The 18,826-nt window shown below is 27.9% G+C and overlaps 1 protein-coding gene across 1 annotated transcript; it reads right to left on the minus strand.

The window, feature by feature from the left end:
* Window positions 1-2,784: 2,784 nt before the first annotated feature.
* On the minus strand, window positions 2,785-17,552 carry LOC107440287 (uncharacterized). Its single transcript, XM_016053167.3, has one exon. The coding sequence runs from the start codon at window positions 16,749-16,751 to the stop codon at window positions 13,923-13,925; it is 2,829 nt and encodes a 942-aa protein (XP_015908653.2). The 5' UTR covers window positions 16,752-17,552; the 3' UTR covers window positions 2,785-13,922.
* Between the last annotated feature and the right edge of the window lie 1,274 nt (window positions 17,553-18,826).

An 18,826-nucleotide genomic window follows, 5' to 3' on the forward strand; every position in this document is an offset into this window, starting at 1 on the left:
GTAAATTGCGTATTTTTGTTTTATCTATAATGAGTCATTAGATTTAGATAATTCTTTTAACATGCATATTAACTTGCAATTCCAAGTGTTTTTCCACTTCTTGTTTCAACCCTTTACTTACAGTGTACCATTACATGTAGTCCACATATTGCATCAGCCGCAAGCAAAAGGTTAAAAAAATGTGTTATAATCTTAATAAAAATGTTACCCTGCATATAAAAGACAAGATAATCATGCAGTCTTTAACTTTTTTTTTTTTAAAAAAACCTGTGGAAAAAAGGGAAGCTTTTTTTTCTCACTCTCTATAACCTACTATAATTATGATCCTTTTCAGAAAATAAATTATTTGTTTGTGTTTATATTCTTAATTATATTTGGTGCTACATACCAACGTGAATAGCTTCAACAGCATTTCCATCTTTCTCAACTTATTTTGGTATCTCAGCAAAAGAATTAATGAAATAATAAATGGGACGAAAAACGAATTAGAAAGCTTCACAAGATGAACAAAGAATGCTGAAAAAATTGTATCATCTTTCATAACCGAACACATAATTATGGGAAACTCAGACAATCTTTCATTTTTTACAATTTAAGCAGCCTTAAACTAAAAATCAATAATCCTGTTATATTAAACTGATTATTTTCAATCCAAACCAGACCCTTAATACATTTAAATAAACTACTTTATTAAAATTCAAAGAAAATCGTACGTCATTTCAGTTACAACAAGAAATGCTACGTTAGAGTTGGTTCCATCTCACAATTGGAGCAGGTGACTACTAACCCTTTCTATCATTCCCATGTAGGTAACGTTCATCCCAACTGTAAGTGCTATGGGATTGAAANCGGGCGGTTTTTCGAGCCCTGTTCTTAATTATATTTGGTGCTACATACCAACATGAATAGCTTCAACAGCATTTCCATCTTTCTCAACTAATTTTGGTTCCTCAGCAAAAGAATTAATGAAATAATAAATGGGACGAATCAGAAGTTAAGCTTTATAAAATGAACAAGGAAGAACGCTGAACATCTTTCATAACCGAACACATAATTATGGGAAACTCAAACAATCTTTCATTTTTTACAATTTAAGCAGCCTTAAACTAAAAGTCCTGTTATATTAAACTGATTATTTTCAATCCAAACCAGACCCTTAATACATTTAAATAAACTACTTTATTAAAATTCAAAGAAAATCGTACGTCATTTCAGTTACAACAAGAAATGCTACGTTAGAGTTGGTTCCATCTCACAATTGGAGCAGGTGACTACTAACCCTTTCTATCATTCCCATGTAGGTAACGTTCATCCCAACTGTAAGTGCTATGGGATTGAAATAACTCTGCCTAGTGTATCCTATGGTAGAATCATGGTGATATTTTCGTAGAACAGAATTCTTGCCAAAGTATTTTCCTCTTAGGAAACAAAAAATTTTGGCTCTTTTTTTCTGTAGAACTTTTCATAGCATGCTTTTTTTCTGCAGAATTGTTTTCAAAAGCAATGTCTTCCTTGCAAACAAGAGACGAAAGATATGCTGCAAATTTTCACTTGTTTTTTTTTTTTATTTCCGATGTTTTTTATTGCTCAGTTATTACTATTGATATTCTCGTGATTTTTTTTATTTGAAAAAAATAACAATATTATTACAGCATGTGAAGTTCGAACCGTGCATTTAAGTATTTACTTTTTGACACGCTCGATTTTCGCAGATAACATCTTTAATCAATTCTTGTTTTTACTTATTACTACTAATTTTCGCGTTTTTTTTTCCATTAAAAAAAATAGACTTCTTTTTCATATAATATTTTTACGGAACTAGAAATTCAAAGTGCACCTTTGATTATTCATCTTTATTGTGACGATACTATTTTTTCACAATTTTGACAGTTGAATTTCTACTGATATCTTTTATATTTTTTTGTTATCATTTTAACTTGTTAAATTCAATTCACTTAATCGCTCACTTAAATAACCACTTTTTAATGTGTACAATTGATGCCAATAGTTCCGTAAATCCATTAGATGTTACGATTGTTTTTTCAGCATTTATTGCTATTGATTTTCATGCGGTTATAAAAGATCCCAATATAGTTCTTACAAGATGAGAAATTTGAATCGTGCATTAGAGTATTTATAATTCTATCATATTTTTCTATAGATTTTTTGCCACTTATTGAAAAGCCCGATCCTCGTTATTTCATTGTAAATCCATGCGATTTTGTCGTCTATCTATTCTTACGGCAGTTACTGTCATGGATTTTACGTTTTTTATTTATGCGGTGACGACTTGTAAAATGTGAATAAGGAAATGATTAGTGTTTTTTTTTTCTTCAAAATGCGAGGATATCACCCATAATATTAGAACTCTTTTATAATTATTCATTCTCAATTCTAAAAAATACTATATCCAGTTTTATTCTTAGATGGAGAATTTTTTCATTAATACAATGTGCTTCTATTATTAGAAATTAGCAGGGCTAGTGTAATATATTTTAGTACCCTTATTTTTTTAATCCTTATCAAAAATTAGGGAAGGGGGAAACACAATACAATCAAAATCTAATAAATCACATTTAAAGAGAGCAACTGTACAGAACATTGAAGCCTGTTTGATTGCAGTTTAAAATTTTATACAGTGTCTAATCCTTTAAGTGTGTGCCTCCTGTTGTGTATTTTTTAGTTTCTTGCAGGTATTGCCAGCAAGTTCAGATCTAAAAATCTCCCCCAAGAGAGTGAACCAAATGCGTGTAGGAAAGTCACATAAAAAAAAAGAAACTTGCAAAGCAAAAAAAAGTTTTTAATAACATAACAAACCCAAAGTATCCAAATGTTAAATTTAAATATAAAAACTACACCTTGATGTGCTTGCTAATTGTAAGTCATAGCAGCTACAATGATTGAGCCAAACAATACAGAAAAAAAAGGGAAAATTAAAAGCTTTTTCAAGTCATTAATGAAGATGGTAATGAAATCACAAGGACAAAATATTTACAAACATGACAATTTGCTATACTCTCAGTGGAAAGTTGCAAATACACAAAATAGAAGAGACACGTTATGCAAAAACAGCAACTTATTTAAAAAAAAAAATCAACCACCTGAATTATTATTTTTTTTGAAATTTTTAAACACACCAAGGCTATAAACAACAAACATGAATACAATATTTTTTGTTCAATTTCCTTTTTTGAAATTTAACAGGAAACAAAACAAATTTCACAAAAACATAAAATGTAAGTAGTAATAGATCAACTGAACAAGTATAAACAATGAAGTATAGATTTAAATACATAATTGACAATCTTAACAGTCCACACATTGCAATGAGCTTCAAAATAAGGGGAAAATGTCAATATACTTATTGATCATAAGAAATTAAATAAATGGTCTAATACATAGAAATGAAATGAAAGTTAATCTCAATCATTATGTGTGTCAAATCAGATCCTACAGAAAAAACTGAGTGCTATGAAATGCTGAATATTATTTTAAAATAGACAAGGGTGATAGCTAAAGTGTCACTCACTAAATCATTATAAAATACTAACACTTTTTAGTATAGAAATTTGTAAAAGAAATGATTTAATCCCAAAACAACAAAAAATATCTTGCATCGATAGTGAGTTCAAAACAAAAATAAGCCTAGGCAAACTATCAAACTCAATCTTGTCAACTTCCTAATAGAAAGTCATAGTTGCTCATCGTATGAACAAATATTTTTGGACAGCAGATTTTATTATCATCAAAACAAATAAAGAAACAAAGGAATGAACTAAAATTGATTCATAAGGTGTTGATTCCTTTATTGAATTTATTTTTCAATTGCTCTAAGCAAAAGTAACTTATCCTAAAAATTAACAAATCTAAGAAAAAATCAACATGATTGAGGAGTGACACTTTAGAATAGCCATTCTTATCATAAAAAAGCTCATTTAGGATAATACAATAATAAGCCGTACTTTTTCTAAAGGACACTTTTACATGAATTTTAAAAAAATGTCTTCGGAATAGGTGCTTTACAAGTTTCAAGAATTTCCACTTGGTATTAGCACAATACATAAATTGTCTACAAGAAGAAAAAAAAACATGGTGTTTTTTGCCAAAAATGCCTTCCTAATCAATTTGAAAATGTGGCTTATCATTATAGTATCCCAAACCCTTAAATTATAATACACGATTAAAAAATCAAAAGCATTTAAAAATCAATCTACAACTTTTAACATAGAAAAATTTAAACATTATTCATTATAACTAGAAAGAAATAACTTTTCAACAACGAAACAAAATATTTTACAGGTTATATTTGAATTGAAGCTCTAAAATAATGCAACAAACAAATGCAAACTTAAAAATTAAAGCTATGCACATCGTGTCTCAAAACAAGCTACATACTATAAAAGAGTATTTATCAGAGCCAAACAAACTACACGTACCTATCAATTTTTACAAAGATTTTTAGTAAAAGCATTTATATCACTTAATATAATTTAAACAGACAAGAATAATAATTTTTAAAAAAAAAAATCACCATATTTTTGAAATATTTAGAAAAATATAATCCCTTCCAATGAATAGGTATAAGTAATGAAACTGTATCTATATGAAAAATATAGGAAAAATTTAAAGTATCTATTCCAAAATCCACTGTTTTTCACAAAAACTGGATAATCTAATTAATTTGTGATAAATTTACCAAATCAAATAATAAAAATATTAAATATGAATAATAAAATTTACAAATTATATAACAAATCGAAATTTCTATTTTGCAGAAAGAACTTTGAAACATTATGTGTTTTTGTTCATTTAAAGCATACTAACATAAACACCAATGTATTTAAGTTTTCTATTAATATTTGTGAAACGCTTGAAAAAGGATATTACTTTTCTGAAAGAAGTAAAAAATTATGACAAAAATAGTTCATTATATGTTAGTTTCAGGATGAAGTCATATAATCATGATTTTAATTTAAATCTAGAATTTTATAGTTTTGTGACAATATAAAAAATAATATAAAATCTAAAATGAAAAAATTATGAAACAATAATTTTTACTTATTTTTGGATAAGTACGAAATACACCTATGAATAATTTAAACGTAAATTAATATTTCAGACTAACGTTACATTCACATATACAAAAGTGTGACCTAATTTTTTTGAGAATCGATAAAAAACTATTTAACAGAAACAGAATAGATAATAAAATTAAATGTTAAACATTTAAAACAATACTTGATTCTTATTTTTAATAGTTATAAATAAAATAATTTTAACTTAGATTGATTCTACATTGGATTAATTTTTTTGCTAGCAAAAGCTGCATTAAAAGATTGCAACGTAATGTAAGAAATAATAAAACGTACATAAAGAGAATGTTGAGAAAAAAAATCGGCCTGAAATGCAAATAAAATATGGTTTACTTAGTGGATTTTTGAACAGGGTATGACTTTAAATTTTATGAATGCAGAAAAAATTACAGAAAAATTTGTAAGTTTATATGACGAGACAGTATTATAGTATACTTTGAACATTTTCACTATGAGACAAATATATATATATGTATTTACAATACACCGGCTGTAGGTAAACAAACTACAAACACATCTATTTCCATATAACATTAACTACCCTGTAGAAACTGAGTCTAATAATGGCACACTACAACAACTTTGCATAGCAAATGTTCATCAGTCATTTAGTTAACTATTCGTATACAACTGCATCATATCATAAATGTCACATCATGATAAGATAAAAAACAATAGTAACATAAACAATTAAAGCACCTCAATGTTAAATCAAAACTCATTCAAGCACACACAAAACTATTTTTAACTTTACACTTAATTGAGAAAAATATGCTATGAAAAAAATATTTTAAAGTTCAGAATTTGCAATAGGCATAAAAAAATCAGTGAATATAATAATTAAAAAGTATGTTTCTTGCAAGCAACTCAAAAATTAATTTTTTCAATAATAATTGAGAAGTATGTTTTCAGCAAGCAATTCAAATTAATTTTTTCAATAATAATTAAAAAATATATTTTTAGCAAGCTATTCAAAAATTTATTTTTTCAATAATACTAATTAAGAAGTATGTTTTCAGCAAGCAATTCAAATCAATTTTTTCAAACACACAAAAAGAACTTTTACAAACACATTTTTTTATCACATCCACCATGAACAGATTTTGAAAAAACTCGTACATTTTACTTTTTTACAATTTTTAAGTGCCTTTCGTCAGTCTGATACTTTGCAATAAAACAGGGAACAAATTTATTTGAGGAAGTATTGAAAAATATAATTCACTACATTCATGAAAATATTTCTTTTTATACTTATCTATATAGTTTAAAAAAAATTACACTGGAAACAATATACTCAAGTTACAATTCATCTTTTCATGAACCATCAAAATTATTTTGATGATACATTTCACAAAAAATGTATTTTATGCACAAGCCTACAAATTAAAAGGAACATGACCATATGTTTATTATGTAATCATACATAGTACCAAGGCTAAACTCTATTGTAAACCTTGATGTACAGGCTGTAGCGGAACAAAGATAATATGAACAAAACATTTTAATTTAATAAACATCTTTAAAGCAATTAGAAGTTAAAGCACTGGAGGACACAATGATTTGCATTAAATTATCTCTAATGTTGCATTTTTACTTTCAAATTTTTAACCAATGTAATTCATTTTAATATTGTAACAGCTAAACTAATATGTAACAGTTAAGTTCCTATCAAGTTGAACCTTGATAACAAAGAGAATTTAAGGTTAATTTTAATTGTCTTATACATAACGGAGTGATACGTAATATTTAAGTTACTATCAAGTTGAACCTTGATAACACAAAAAATAATGCAGTGAATTATAATTAAGAGCTAGGTAGAATTTTGCTTTTAACACTTTTTTTAAATTATGCAACGTATTTCTGAGGCTTGCTTTATGCAAGAATAACAAATATCACCTTTTATTGTGCTGGGAACAAAGTTTGCATAATTGCATGAAAAAAATTATTCAAGAAATATTTCGTATGACGTAAATTGTTTGAGAGCAATCGCCAAGTCAATTCCACAACTGTTAACATGATATGAAAAATTCCAAAAGATTTTATGCTACAATAAATATTTTATTTAAAATTCTCCCATTGGAAACTTTTATTATTATCAATATCAACATAGGGAAATAAAATATAAATACTATATACTAATGATTACAAATTTAAATTGATTGCAATATTTTCTGTTTGCGATTGATTAAATGGGCTTGAATATAAATTTTTTTAATTGCATTCATCATATTTTTAGAATTCCAAAATTTTGAATACAACAGCTAAACTAATAAAAAATAAAATATTCTAGTAAATTCTTTTAATAAAAAAAAAAAGCATTTTTTTTTCAGTAATTTTCCTTGTCTGAACTTATTTTATATATTAGTAGCATTACTCATATGAATTCTTTAGTAAGCAATAATAAGCTAAATGTAAAAAAAAATCTTTTTTAATAAGAATTTTTCTAAACAGTATGAAATCCAGATAATATTTTGGTTAAATCAGTAGAAATAGACAAAATCCGGAACCTTTTGTTCTCCCTGATAAAAAGTGATAACTATTACTTTTAAATTCTCAAAATAGTGACATTGGTTATTCTTGCATTAAGCCATATAAACAATACATAATTATCATAAATCATTTGACTTCTAAGGAAGACATCTGAAGGAAAAGGGTTGATATTCAATCTCAAAAATGAGGTATATGATAGCATGCATCACAAGCCATGTTTTTGTACTGAACAGGCTGCAAGAGAAACACTAACTGATCACGAAATCACTATGCTGCTACCAGTATGATGTAGTTATAATTAAAATATTTCATAATATTCTATTCCAAAAATCACAAAAAAATCTAACATTCTTTTTAGAACTTTAACAATTCTGTTATATGCATTTTTATTTAGATCAAATTTTATTCCCCTTGTTTGCTATTTAACATAAGATTATTATTAACATACTTTGTTCTCAATTCCAAGTAAAGATTTAAATTGAAAGCAAGCATTACTTTTCTTAATATACCCAAATATTTTTTGAATTCATGATTTGAAAAATGAATTTGTTTTTCTATGAGAGGCAGAGGGGTGATTTGTTAGTTAAAAGAACAGATTATCAGAATTTTTCTTAGGAATAAAAAAGGGCAGAGCATTTCCTCTCTGAAAAGGGCACTTGAAGTTTTGAAAGGGCACTGACTTAACACAGTAAAAATGTATCAAAATGTGTAATATTATGTAATAACTGAAGTTTATTCTCAAAAATGTTTAAATTACCACTTACATTATATTATGTGTATATTTAAAAACATAATTTTCTCTCATTATCAAAACAAGAGAAAAATTTGTAGTTTATAAAAATAATTAAAGGCATGCTAAAAAGCAATCTCTGTGAATATTTTTTTTTTCAAAAAAAAAAAAGAAAAAAAAACGGCAAAAAATAATTGATAGATAACGAATTTGAAAGTTTTTTTCTATAAACTATTAAACTGAAAATTAATAACTTATTGAAACTTTCTAAACAGAAAATTATGAGAAACATTTAAAGGTTCCTTTTTTTTTACAAAACAATAAGGTATTTGTTTAAAAAATAGCTTTAAAATTCAAAATCACCTAAAAAATTTATTAATATCTCCCCAAAAAAAGACAGTTTTTTTAAGAGGTTTAATTGCTGGTTACTAGTTAAAGTGGCTACTTTAATTTGACCAGATGAGAATAACCCTAACGAAGTCAATATTCGTAATACTAATCTGAATAACACCTATACACAGATAATTTTACCAATGTGTAATTATTATTTAAACAGTTATTTATTTATGTTTTTTAAATGAAATATGAATAAAAAGGCAGTGTTTTTAAGGGATGGGGGCTTACTTTAACAAAAAAAGCAAAGAGGGCGCATTTATTGAGATCAAAGGGCAAACAGAGCTGGCCACCCTTAAAAAAAAATACTTAGGGAGAACACTGAGATTATTTTACATCCTAAAATTTCCATTTAGGCTTATAAGTTATATTGTAAGTGCACAAAAACACTGTGTAAATATTAACTCATAAATAAAAAGAAATACTTGAGCAATTTTATCAAAGCAATGCTTTACTTTAATAAGAATTTGGTAGAACTTAACTTTTTTTATATTAATACATATGCAAAAGTTTTAAAATATTACTTCATTGATGAAAAATGCAAAAAAAATATGTTGATTCAGGGCTGTCAGTTTTGATAAATTCTCATAGATTTCAATAAATAAATAGCATACGTCAAGATAAGTGCGAAGACCTCATATTTTAACTTGAAAATAAACCACACAAGGGACAAGAAAAGATTATAACTTACGACCATTTAGGATTATAAAAATTTAGGGGGCAAAGTTACTTTTTTTTCAGTCAAAGGGGACTCAAATTGTTTTACATTTATTATGAGATAATATCAAAGGAAATAATCGTTCAAAGTAAACTTAGAAACTTTTTCTAAATCAAATTAAATTTTAGTAGCTGCATTGGAATGAACTGTTAAATAAGGACATTAAAATAGAAATTAAAATAATATTGCATCTATGGAATAGCAAGCAGGATCTACTGAAATTGGTGATAATAATTGAAGGGACTCTGTAGTGGGAAGTCATACTAAATAGCGTATGCTATATAGATAATTAACAACTGAGAATATAAAAAATAGCATGTAAAATCTAATAAAGTGGCCAAAATAATTTAATTGAAAATAATAGATTTAAGAGGGAGAAATAATAACACTTCTTAACATTGCACAATTATCTTGTACATAAAATATAATTTTTTTACAACAGATAACACAACAAACTTAAAAAGAAAAAGACTATACAAATAAACAAGATTAACAAAAAAAGCCTAAATTAAAATGAACTCGTTTGTCCCATAAAAGCTACACAAAATATCAGACAAATAATTATTTATAATCAGAAAAAATATTAAGACAATAATTTCAAGAATATAACATTATTTATAGACTTTTTTAATCAAAAATTTTTTTCATTAAAATTTACAAGCCTTCCTTTAGATTGTTAAATACTTTAGGAAAACATTTTAATTTAAGAGAATTATTCACATAAAATTAACCTTTCGGTTGCACTTCCAAAAGCAAAAATGTCTGACAAAAAAAAAATTCTAGTGTCAATAGTCTAGAAAAAGGTTTATATTTTAAAGACAATTTTTCTTTTTTATCTTTCATTTTAATTTAAATATTTTAACCATGATTCACCAATTTTGAGCCTAAAACTATAACAGGCTAATCAAAGTAAATCTAAAATTTTTGCATAAAACAATTACAAGCTAATTATATAAATTTTTATTTGTTAGACTTATATAAATTATTATATAAGTCTAACAAATCTCCTTTTCTTAAAAAAATTAATGAAATTTAAATATACTCTTATACAATATATAGGTAAATGTGAAGCATTAATGCGTATATAAATTTTGAAATTATTTTTAGGGTAAAATTTGTATAAATTTACTTAAGCAGGAGTTATGATTTAACTTATGTAATTAATGATCATAAACACATAACATAATAAATGCCTATAATAAACAGATTGACATTATAGGCAAATATATTATACTTGATTTGCAAAAATTGGATTTAAAATTTTACACAACCCCTATACATTATTGCTGTTCAACAATTAATCACCCATATTGTCTTCAATGAAATAATGAAAATTTTTTGAAAATAGGTTCTTTATAGAATGTTTACTTAACAAGGTTTTTATATCTTTTGTTGGTACAGTAGGGAACCGATTATCCGGAACGGTCGGGACCATCGCTATTCCTGATAACTGATTTTTCCGGTTTTCTGAATCGCTACAAAAAGCCGTTTTTTTTATTGTTAAACCCAACTAAAAAAAAAAATTTTGAAATAATCTTAAAAATAAGAAAAAACGATGAAGTAATACACTAATGATTATTTCCAAAATGATGGTAAGGTAAACATCGTTAAAAAAGAAAGAAAAATCGTAAAATCTTATGAGGAAAAAAAAAAAATTCTAAAAATGGGGAGAAAATTTATCAAATTTCGTTCCGGTTTTTTGGTTTTTCAGTTTTCTGATTTCCAGATAACGGGCTCTGTACTGTACATTAAGATTGGTACAGTAGGGAACCGATTATCCGGAACGATCGGGACCATCGCTATTCCGGATAACTGATTTTTCCGGTTTTCTGAGTCACTACAAAAAGCCGTTTTTTTTATTGTTAAACCAAACTAAAAAAAAAAAATTATGGAAATAATCTTAAAAAGAAGAAAAAACGATGAAGTAATACACTTATGGTTATTTCCAAAGTGATGGTAAGGTAAACATCTTTCAAAAAAGAAAGAAAAATCCTAAAATCTTATGAGGAAAAAGAATATTTTTTAAAAAAATGGCGGGAAAATTTCTCGAATTTTGCTCCGGTTTTTTGGTTTTCCGATTTCCGGATAACGGGTTCTGTACTGTATAATAAAGCTCATACAATAAGAGGACCAGAATGAGAGGCTTCAGCATGCATATTCAAATGTTTAAAAAATATATTATTTTTTAATAAACAAAGGTTAAGAATTAAAATAATATCTTTTTCAGGCTACAAATTATTTAACAGTAATATTTTGAGAATTTTGAAAGTTTTGAAAAAAATTTTATCATAGGAAATTTTAAGGTAGATGTACCCTTCAAGATAGCTTTTGCTTAAAAATATATAAAGTATATTAAGCAGATTCAGCGTATATCTAAATTGCAAGTAGCCCATTTAACCATAATACTGCAACATAATTTTGCATTAGAAAAAAATTAAGCTTCATAAATTTGCCAAACATTGAACTAAAACAAAGTTTATAAAAAGTAAAGATTGCATATTATCAAAAATATTTATTCGAAAAAAAAAAAAAAAACAAGATCAAATTTTTTTTTTAAATAATGGAAAAATTCAAAACAAATTTTTAGCGAAATATTGAGTACTCTCATAGAATAGAATGCAAATAGATAGAATTCATAATTTTGTTGTTAGAAATATTATCAATTATTAATTTGAAATCAAGTAATATAAATGTTGACATTAACATTTAATAAGAAATTAAAGACAAACTTATTCCAAATTTCATTTTGTAAATAACTATTTTCAAACCTTTAAGCATAATTAATCAAAATAAAATCATTAATGACAAAATCATATACAAGTATATTTATAAAGTAAAAAAAACTTTAAAAAAATATTTTTCCTCTGTGATAACAAAAAACATTCACATTATTGATATAGAATTTCACATTAATTTAACTAATAAAAAACTGCCTCAAGCCTGAAATATTGATTAGAATAACATTAACTAATGTAAATAAAAATGTCAAAATTATTTTTAAAAAATAAAAAATAATTTTAGAAAACTTTTGTAAATTACTTTATTTTACCTTTTTTAACAAATCAAAGATATCAATTTTAAGTTTCTATTTTATAAGGCAGTTATTTTAAATTATGTCACCCTAAATGAAGTATCTGATTTTAATTCTAAAATACAAGGCAATCAAGAAAGCTAATAATTATTAGAAAAATAAATATAAATAATTTTAAAAAATGCTTGCTAATTGTTCTGCTTAATTTTCCAAAATAATTTCAAAAAGTTAACTATTTCCAAACAAAAAATTTTTTTCATGAAGCAGTGATTTCTTGATTCTGGTTTAGTGATTTTGATTTAGTGATTCTACATTAGATCAACTGAAATAGAGAATTAGATAATAATACTTAACAAACAAAAAATTTATTCTAAAATATAAGGCAATAAATATATTTATTATTTAAAATATATATATGAATAATTTTTTAAAAATGCTTGCAAATTAATTTTTTTACCTTATTTGTCAAAAGATAAAGTTTTGCTTACAACTCCAAAGTATAAGCCAAAAGAATTAGCAATATAATATTTTCATAAATTCTAATTTAAAAAATCAAGAAGAGAATATTTTTTAACACTAATACATACATTTCACAGGCAACGACTTTCTTCTTTAATGAAGAATGAAATTTATAATTTTAATCTACTCTATCGATGATATATAAAAAAGAACTACAATTTTTTTTAAAATATTGATTTCAACTAATATTAGGTACTGCAATCTATAAGAGATAATTTTTTTTAAACATCAAAGAATTTTAATTCACTACAGAAGAGAATCGACATTACGAGATATTTAATTCACTGGGATAAATTACAGATTGGGAATGCAGTTCTGCAAGTTTTTTTATTGAGGAAGGGACACATTTTTGTTTAATTTGAGCCTTTTTTATAAACTTTGGGACAAACTACAAGACAGTTTACGAGGTGGGAAAATGAACTAATCAGTTGTATTAGAAGTAACAAAAAGAAGTATATAGGAAACTTGATTGATTCGTACGACTTCTGCAACAACCGATTAGAACTCAACAATGTAAATACTATACTACAAATGCAATCAGTGTGCTGATATATTTGTGGACTGTCTTATGGAACTATATTAATCAACCTCGAAAAAATTGAGGTTTTTTTTAAGTAAAATAACAAATCTGATGCTTATGAAGTATTATTGCATAACATTTTTGTTTCATCTATGTGATAAGCTCTGCGTAAAAAACTGTATTCAAATTACATAATCGGGTTATTACCTTTGTCAACATTGTACTAGTCTTTCATGGCTTATGGTGCTATGTGTAGTGGCAGCTTTTGTACCTAGCACTGATTACTATTCACTGATGATCAAAGACAGCACAGAAGAAAACAGGCAATCAACTGGCAGCTCACACAAGCATAATAGAAAGTAAGACTAACAGTAGTACAAAGCAGTCACTGATTTATTAGGAGTAATTTCTAAAAATAAAAATAAAAACTAGTTTTGGGTCAGTTGTACAGGTAATTCGTTTTCCTGATTCCTCATTAAATCGTTTTCAGATTCTGGCAAGCTATCGTTGACATTAGGATCAACAGAAGCATTCCTAGATGGTCTATCTAAATGATCACTACCATTGCTGCAAACAGGCTCATTTTCAACTATACCAAGATGGGTACTGCTTGGTCTAACTAGATGCTCATTATGAGGACTACCAATGAGTTCATTTCTATTATGATGATCTGAAGCATGTCTTGAAAAATGATCTTTATTTACAATTCCCATATGTTCATTATTAACAGGATCTATGTGCTCATTGTTGACTCGATCGAAATGCTCACTGCGAGCATTAGCAAAATGTTCATGGTTGGGACTAACCATAAGTTCGGGAGGCGACTTATTCATATGCTCATGGTTGAGTCTACCCATATGATCATTAGCAGGTCTACTTGACATGTGTTCATTATTAGCTCGACCCAAATGATCATTGGCAGATTGAATCATGTGCTCATTATTAGATCTCCCAATGTGCTCGTTGCCGGAAGATACCATGTGTTCGCTGCGAGGCCTACTCATAATATCATTGACAGGTCTATTCATTTCATTGGCAAGATGTTCATTACTTAGATTATTTAAATGTTCATTGCTGGACTGACTTAAGTGATTACTGTTGGATCTTCCCATGTGCTCATTAGAATGATTTATATGATCTTCCATATGTGATGGTCTACCTAAATGTTCCCCATTAGGTCTACCTAAATGATCATTTGGCCTTCCCAAGTGCTCATTATTCGGCCTACCTATGTGCTCATTAGATCTACTCAAATGATCACTTTGCCTACTCAAATGATCATCATTCTGTCGAATCATGTGTTCACTTGGTGGTCTACTAATGAGCTCATTGTTAGGTCTTCCTAAATGATCAGTAGATGGTGGCCTACTCATGTGATCGTTATTCAGTCTACTCATATGCTCTTGCCTACTTATATGATCACTACTTGATCGACCTAAGTGGTCACTATTAGGCTGACCAATATGATCATTTGCCTGCCTCAGATGTTCTGAATTTTGCCTCATGTGTTCATTTGATTGCCTCAACATCTGTTCATTAACATGTCTTCTCATTTGTTCATTTCTTAAAAGCTGCTCATTGTTTAATCTTGGCATAGATTCACCACTAGTTGAAGCCAAATAATTGGTACTTAATCGACCTAACTGTCCACTTAAAGATCGTTCTAATTGTTCATTAACATGCCTGTTTATTGTCTCATTATTTAACCTGCCCAAGTGGCCATTTAAAGATTGTCGTAAAAAGTCATGACCGGGCCTACCCATGTGTTCATGCAAGGATCTATATAATGCTTCATTACTAGATCGACCAAAGTGGTCATTTAATGCTCTACCTAAAAGTTCATTTCCTTGTTTACTAAAAGAATCATTTGGCTTTGAAAATGATGAATTCCCAGTTTTCAAAAGATGGTCATTTATAGTTCTTAAAGATTCGGACTTACTCATTGGATCATTTATCTGACGTACGGAATGATCGTTAATGTGCTTACCGTTATGGTCAGGAGCTTCTATTTTGTAAATAGTTTCAGACATTTGCTGCCTCATCGATAAATCGTTGGCAGCTTGTTTGACCAAATGCTCATTAAGTTGTTTCAAAGACAAATCATTAGGTGGGCGGCCCCGCCGATTGACCGATAAATTAGAGCTGTTATTAGTGATAGCCTTATTATTATTGTTATTGGGGCCAGTGATACCCCTATTCACGTGATTCGCCATATGACACTCTAAACTAGACCTTGTGACAAAAGATTTGCAGCAAATGCCACATTGATAGGGTTTATCTACATCGGGTGGACGGCAGTGTAACTTCATATGCGTTTTCATGTTACCTTTTTGCGTAAAACATTTTCCACAAATCTGACAAGCGTGATGCTTTTCACCGCTATGGGATCTCATGTGAGTTTTCATGTTACCTTTCTGCGTAAAAGCCTTCCCGCAAACTGCACATTTGTAAGGCTTATTACCAGTGTGACTGTTCATATGATATTCCATACTTAATTTTTGAGCAAAAGTCTTACCACAAATTTCACATGAAAATGGTTTGATGCCTTTATGAGAAAGAATATGAGTATTTAAGTTACCTTTGAGAGTAAACCGCTTGCCGCACACTTCGCATTCAAATGGCTTCTCCCCATAGTGAGTCCTAAGGTGGGTTTTCATATTTCCTCGTTGGGCAAAACCTCGACCACAAATCTCGCATGAATAAGGTTTAGTCCCAGAATGAGATATGAGATGCGTTTTAAGATTGCCTTTTTGTGTGAAGCTCTTGCCACAGATCTCACAGCTGAAGGGTTTTAACCCTTGATGTATGCTTCTGTGGTAATCCATTGTGGATTTTTGGGTGAAACCTTTGCCACACACTTCACAATTGAAAGGCTTGACTTTAGAATGGCAAAACATGTGATTCTTAAGGTTACCTTTCTGCGAAAATTTTTTCCCGCAAACCTCGCAGGGAAATATTTTCGCCTTCTTGCTATCCTCTCGATCCACAGGGCCGCCACTCACTGAAACGTTATTATGATTGTTTACTCTGCTTACTAGATTTCCGTTTGACGGAGCGGTGGTTAAATACGAATTCTGATTTGTAACTTCTCCTTCTGAACGAGCTGTGCTACTTGGTATTTGAAGCATAGGGGGTTTTTCCATCATAGGGTGATCGGTAAAAATGCTATAGGCATAAGCACAAGAGCTCATGGCAATAGCGGCGGCCAAGCTGGGGACTTGGGTCGGAAGGTCCGATGGTAAAAAGTTGTGTTCCATCGTAAATTTCTTTTCAATTGTTGTATTTTAGGAATAATAAACCAATTGCGATAGTATCTTAACGCACAGGAAAACATTAAAAAACAAATTCACAATTTTCGCGAAATACGCGACACACAATAAACAATGGGCATTAGTTGATCTTAAGTCACAAAAAAATATTTAGGCAATAATTACCTTTTTTAAACTTTTAAGTATTTAAAAGCAGCATAATTGCTGCCAAAAACGTGTTGAAAACACTGTTTACAAACAGTTCTGTCACATAATGAACAAAAATAACAGCCACTACACATAAACAAAACCAATGGCACCCTATAACTCCATATCGATAAAAGCCATCAGATCAGTAAAAAAACGCTTTGAAAAAAAAACTAGCAGGATTGCTTGTTTGCGAAGGTAATGCCAGTTTTAATGCTTTGAAACTATTTTTTTATGAGTCAAAATAAAAAATAAATTTAATTCCTTTAAAAACATTTCTTACAGCTCGAAAATGAACAAAAATAATAATTAAATCATTAAGTGAAGGAGATTAAATGTGTTTTATTAATTAGGGTTAACATCACTATAAAAGAATGGGACAGTTTTTCCTCATCCCTGATTGGTTGATTTTATTTTCTGTTCTTTATGACGAAAAAAGAAAAGAAAAGTGCGCGATAGTAAATTGTTTTTGTTATAATTTAAATGTTAAATGAAACGAAAATTTAACTTACTACTTTGAACAGCTATGAATGACAGGTTGATCTTCTAAGTGAGAACTCTGATCCTGTTTGCTTTTGTTTTTGTTATTCGATATCCCAAATATTCTAAAACAACAAAAAATTTCTGAAACATCGCTAATATTAAAAATTAAACGATTAAATTAATGACTATATTATAATAAAATGGAATAACGTTTGTTAAATGCTTTAAAAAGAATCAAATAAATGCTTTTGCTAAAATTATTTTTATTTGTTCAAATTATTTTAAAAATTGAAACAAAATAATACGATCTGCAATAAGCTAAATATTTTAGACTGTCGCGATAATTTTATTTTAAAATTTAGAATAAGAGCAGATAAAAAGCGCTTTCTTAGAAATTTTATAAGGAATCATAAAGAATGAAATTAAGAATCCAATTAGCAGTAAACAATTACAACAACTAGGGCTCATGACCTACCGATAAAGGGATATAATATAGAATTAATTTGCAGCTTTTATCAACAACTCTTCATGCGTATGGTATTATATTCCCCTTTACTAAACTTTTTTCTCTGATAAATATAGAAGAAATGTTAGAAAATGTATAAAGTGCACAAACCAAACAGCAAGTGTGCTGGATATCGAATCTGCGTCAATCACGCTCATCCGATATTTATATACTCGATACATTAAACTAAACCTATTAAAAATATTATATCTGTGTATGGAAAAAGTATCTAAATGGCACACTGATAAATTTTTATTTAAGAAACTTCAAAATTTAAACAAAATCCGATAAAATATAAATTTGATACATTTAAAAAAGAAAAAACAGGATTAAAAAACCGAAACTGAGACGATGGTGGTATAAATGTGATTTTATTACAAGTACAAATCTTTTGGTTTTTATTATTATCATTATTGTTGCTTTTATTATCATTATTGTTAAAAACTAATATACGTTTATTAAAATAAATATAAGAAACCTTATAAGATACTATATAAGATACATAATATAAGACATTTTTTTATTTTTAAATATTTTATTTATTTATACAACCGAAAAATTCAGTATGAGAAAAAAACATGCTAAGTACTGACTACTGACCACTACTGATACGTGATTTTATACCATTTTGAAAAAAAAAATTAACTGTGTAAATTAAGGGTTATTCAAGTGAGAAAGAAAATAAAAAAGTTGCTTTGCGGATCTTTCAGATTCAGGATTGGTCCGAGCTTGAAAATGTTTAAATATTTTTATTTTTCCCGTCGCTTATTTGCACTCACTTGTCACTTAATTTGCGACATTTATTGAATGAGTATTTTTTCTTTCATATTTCAGAAGGATTTTAATTCCCACAACATCTTGTACAGACCGCAAAAAAAAAAAAAAAAAA

The sequence above is a fragment of the Parasteatoda tepidariorum genome, chromosome 3, assembly GCF_043381705.1.
Source record: "Parasteatoda tepidariorum isolate YZ-2023 chromosome 3, CAS_Ptep_4.0, whole genome shotgun sequence".
Lineage (NCBI taxonomy): Eukaryota > Metazoa > Arthropoda > Arachnida > Araneae > Theridiidae > Parasteatoda > Parasteatoda tepidariorum.